At 28.9% G+C, this 4,359-nt stretch overlaps 1 protein-coding gene across 1 annotated transcript in view; it reads left to right on the top strand.

Moving 5' to 3' along the window:
• Positions 1 to 1,525: 1,525 nt before the first annotated feature.
• Positions 1,526 to 4,359, top strand: part of LOC105623118 (gonadotropin-releasing hormone receptor) — an 18,577-nt gene continuing 15,743 nt past the window's right edge. Inside the window, exon 1 of the mRNA XM_012204518.1 lies at positions 1,526 to 2,143. Within this exon, the coding sequence (XP_012059908.1) occupies positions 1,526 to 2,143 (618 nt within the window). The remainder of the gene's footprint in view (positions 2,144 to 4,359) is intronic.

Genomic DNA, 4,359 nt, shown 5'->3' with positions numbered 1-4,359 from the left:
TAAATTAAATCTTATTGTTTCAATTCATAATTGTATTCAAGTCCGACAAACTGAATCGGCGCACAATTCAATGGACTGATACTGATTGTATTTGTATATTCAGAAATGAATATTACTAAGCTTCAATTTACTTTGACTAGAAAAAAAATGAAACTTTTTTCTCTTAATTGTGTTTAAATTAAAACTGTTGTCTATAATGTAGATAAGAGAGATGTAGAAATTTGTTCAAAAATTAAACAGAAATAAAAATTTTTTAATTAACCAATTCTCATTGTGACTGACAGGTAATTCTTCGAATATTCTGAAACATGGAGTATTTGAACGTCAAATATAACAAACGAAAATTTCCCAAATACGAAATCCTTTACATAGAACGTTTACATAGAACGTTTAAATTCAGCATGCAATAATACTCTTCCAAAATGTCCTTCAGGCATTTTGCTCAAAGAGACATCCAGATTATTAAGCTGAACCTCGAACCGCGAACATTTTGGCGAATATTTTATTGTCTTTTGCTGAGTTGCGTAACAAATGTTTATCAAAATTATTGCGGTTGAGAGCCCCAAAGTTTTGTTCGATAATTTGAACCTTAAGAATATATTATACCTATTTTTATAAATATGTTACTATTTATATTTTAAATAAATTATACTGTAAATAATACATATAAAAGTTATGTTTAGAACATTCTATTTGTCTTGAATAATACATTTTTATTATTCATTTATTTTATTAATTTTTTTTTAATGTTGTATTTTTTAATGTTATTCTTTTTAATGTTAAATTTATAAATTAAAATTTAAAAAACAATGACAAAAATTTCAATTTAGTAATTATTTTATATATTATAGTAAGTATTTTAAGTATTCAAAATAATTTATGAAAAGTTTTATTGGTATTTGGAAATTAATTACAAAGGTTTAGAAAAAATAAATATTCTATTTATTTACAAATAAACTGTGCAATGTAACTTTACATAAATAATCTTGACTTCAGTTATTTTATAATACATTTTCATATATTTCTATTAGAGCATAAAGAAAATATTACTTTTTACTAAAGTAACTTTTCATTCAAATGGCAAATCGTCACTAAATTTTTTTTATTATTTTTAAATGCGATCTAAAATAATTAATACAATTGTTTCATAATTTTTTCATTATTTTGAAAATATATGTAATATATTCTTAATATATAATTTGAGTTGGTTGAATCTCTATTAGATTGATATAACTCCTTTCACGCGAGACAGAAATTGATGTTTCGCACGTCGTTTGAACGATAAATATAAAGCGCCCAATTGCACGAAAATAATAATTGAGCAAACTTTAAATTGGAGAATCTTTAGAGAAAAAAGGAGAATTGGAAATCATCCTTCCCACTTTAAATGCCCCCACATGGAACGTGAATCTTATTTTGTAAGATGATCGTGCGATTCCGCTGGAGAACGGAAACACATGTTCGACCGTCGACGTCGTATCTCCGATGAACCGAAAGCATCGCCCAGGAAACCGAGGTGCGGCCGATGCCGGTGCCGAGAACGATGAAGCCATCAACGATCAACAGCAGTAACAGCATCGACTTATCGAATGTCACCAGCTTCTCTCTTGTTTCCTCGATCCTCTGCGAGAACCTTACCGACCGCGATGTGCTCGCTGAACAATCGATTAAGTACCAGTGGGATACCAAGAACATCACGTGTTCCAAACGGCATGCACCCGAGCTAACCAGTGCAATATACCTCAAAGTTATCGTGTTGGCAATTATATCGGTTCTAAGCCTAGTCGGCAACTTGGCAACGATATACTCGATCACGAAGAATCGTCGGAAGCGACATGGCTCGACGATTTATCTTTTGATTTTTCATCTGTCAGTCGCCGATTTGCTAGTCACTATCTTCTGCCTCGCTGGAGAAGCAATTTGGAGCTACACCGTTGCGTGGCTGTGGGGCAATATCGCGTGCAAGATCTTTAAGTTCCTACAAATGTTCAGCCTGTATCTAAGTACTTTCGTACTTGTGCTAATCGGCGTCGATCGATTTGTCGCGGTGCGGTATCCCATGAAAGGCCTCAATACACCTCAAACGTGCTCGCGATTCGTCCTTCTCACTTGGTTACTGTCTTTTATACTCGCCACTCCACAGGTAAGACGATTTTGCTTTACGTATTTTAAATATGAAAAAAACGATACAATTCAAAAGATATAATTTTTGAATTTTTACTCGATTGAATTAGAAAAAGATTATTTCATCAAAAGTATACGATAAATATTTGTATTTCTACTAAATAGTACTTGTGTCTTTCCTAAAATTTCCAAAGAGATCATAAAATATTTTTTATAAAAATAATACATTTTAAATTGTGTTGCTTTTATAAATAAAAAAGAGGATCTTCAGAGAGCATTTAAAGTTAAAATTTTAGTGATCAATTTGAAAAAGTTACTTTATTTTGAATTTAGTCATTTTAGTTGGATCAAAATAAATGATCGATGATATTTCAAGTTACGTCACTTTTGATAAATTATTCCGGTTATACATAATTTTGTAGGATATCAAAGTCATCACTCCACAAAAAAACTGGTTTTTCGTTGTGAAACGAAAATAATAAAAACGACATTCAATCATGTTTCTGAGAATATTTCCTTTTATCGTTATTTGCCTAGTTTAAGAGAGAACAGGATCAGTTATAGGAATATAGAAATAAGTAGAATAATCGAGGCTACATTAAAAACAAAACACGCGAGACACGCGTAAACGTGTCTGAGCAGCAACGACTGTCACTAAATCTGCTGTAACATCTTGTTGCGAACACATTTATGAAGTTATGCCACAATTTTAAAAAATCGTACATCTAAATAAATATTTTTATTCTTAAAATTTTAATCGTATATAATTGTCTGAGATATTTAATTCTACTTAGATAAGTAAGTAAGAACTATAGATAAGTAAGTAAGAACTATACTTAGTAAGTATAGTTCTTACTTAACAAAGTCCAACAGATTTTTTTTGTTTATATGTCTTTGTTATCGCATATTGTTAATGTTTTTTAAATGAACGGATGGAGATAGACTAACCACAGTATGGAACTGTATGACTCATTTAGTGACGACTCTTATACTTATTCAAAATTTTATTTTCTTTAAAGAGATTTTCCTCAGTGGTAAATGTTATAAATTTAATTCCCTCATGTCCAATCTTGAAAACTAGATTTATTCAACGTGTTTTGCACGAAAACAAATTTTACAAAAAAATATTGTTTTGACCTACGAAGCGAATGTTTGTGTTTAAATATATTTTTATACAAGTTTTATTAATATGTAGCCAAAGATGTAGCTTAAAATACATTAATCTTATTTTAATAATCGTAGTCGAATTATCCCGATACCGGGATAACCTAGTTGAATCAGATGGAAAATTTTTTTCATATTTTTTCATATTAGTTATCAATTTTCCCTTATTATTAAAATATTATTAGGTAATCAAATATATGTAGTAACTTATGTAGAATTCATTTTTTCGATAAGTCTCTTAAATTTGTCTGTAAAAATTCGAAACTGAAAAATGAGTCTATTAGCCCCGATCTCCCCTACATCATGCACTTGATACATATACTAATTATTTCTTTCTATTAAATTATTTTAATTTCAGCGATATATTCAAAGAATGATGTACTAAATTGGTATAATATGCATCAAAACGATTAATTAAATACACATATCATAATATGTTTACACGTATCGCCAAAATTAAGATCATTCAATAGAAAGTTAATATTCGTGTCAAGTATACGTTGTAAACTAGGCCATTATAGGCCATTATAATATATTATATTAACACTGGCATGTAGGTTGCACCTAACAAAAACTTAATTTATTAAGTTTAGTATTATTTACTATTTTTAAGATAAATAAACGATATTAATAAAAATGTTTATACTGTCTACTACTATGGAAAAAATATTAGAAATCCGAAATACTTATTTTTCTTATTAAAAAAAGTATTTTTGAAATTCCTGCATTTTTGCTGTATATCCCATAGAGGGATATATGACTACTCATAGGAGGAGAGGGATATACAATATTATGGCTTATATAAAATTAACAAATAACGCTTATAAATAATATATAAAATGACACAATAACTTAATAAAATATATTTACAAGTTTTTTAAGGAATAAGAATGATAAATATGTATACGTGTATATAAAGTATAGATAATAATTACGATCTTTCTACATATATTACAAGTGTTATTACATGAGGTATATATTTCATGTAACGTGTTTATTGCACTGAATGCAATCTCACTTTATACGTTTTAAGCATAAATCCCGCCCGTTAAAAATGCCATATATATATAT

The sequence above is a fragment of the Atta cephalotes genome, assembly GCF_000143395.1.
Source record: "Atta cephalotes unplaced genomic scaffold scaffold00053, whole genome shotgun sequence".
NCBI classification, from domain to species: Eukaryota; Metazoa; Arthropoda; class Insecta; order Hymenoptera; family Formicidae; genus Atta; species Atta cephalotes.
Note: the sequence above shows the minus strand (reverse complement) of the source record. Positions and strands in the feature narration are given on the sequence as shown.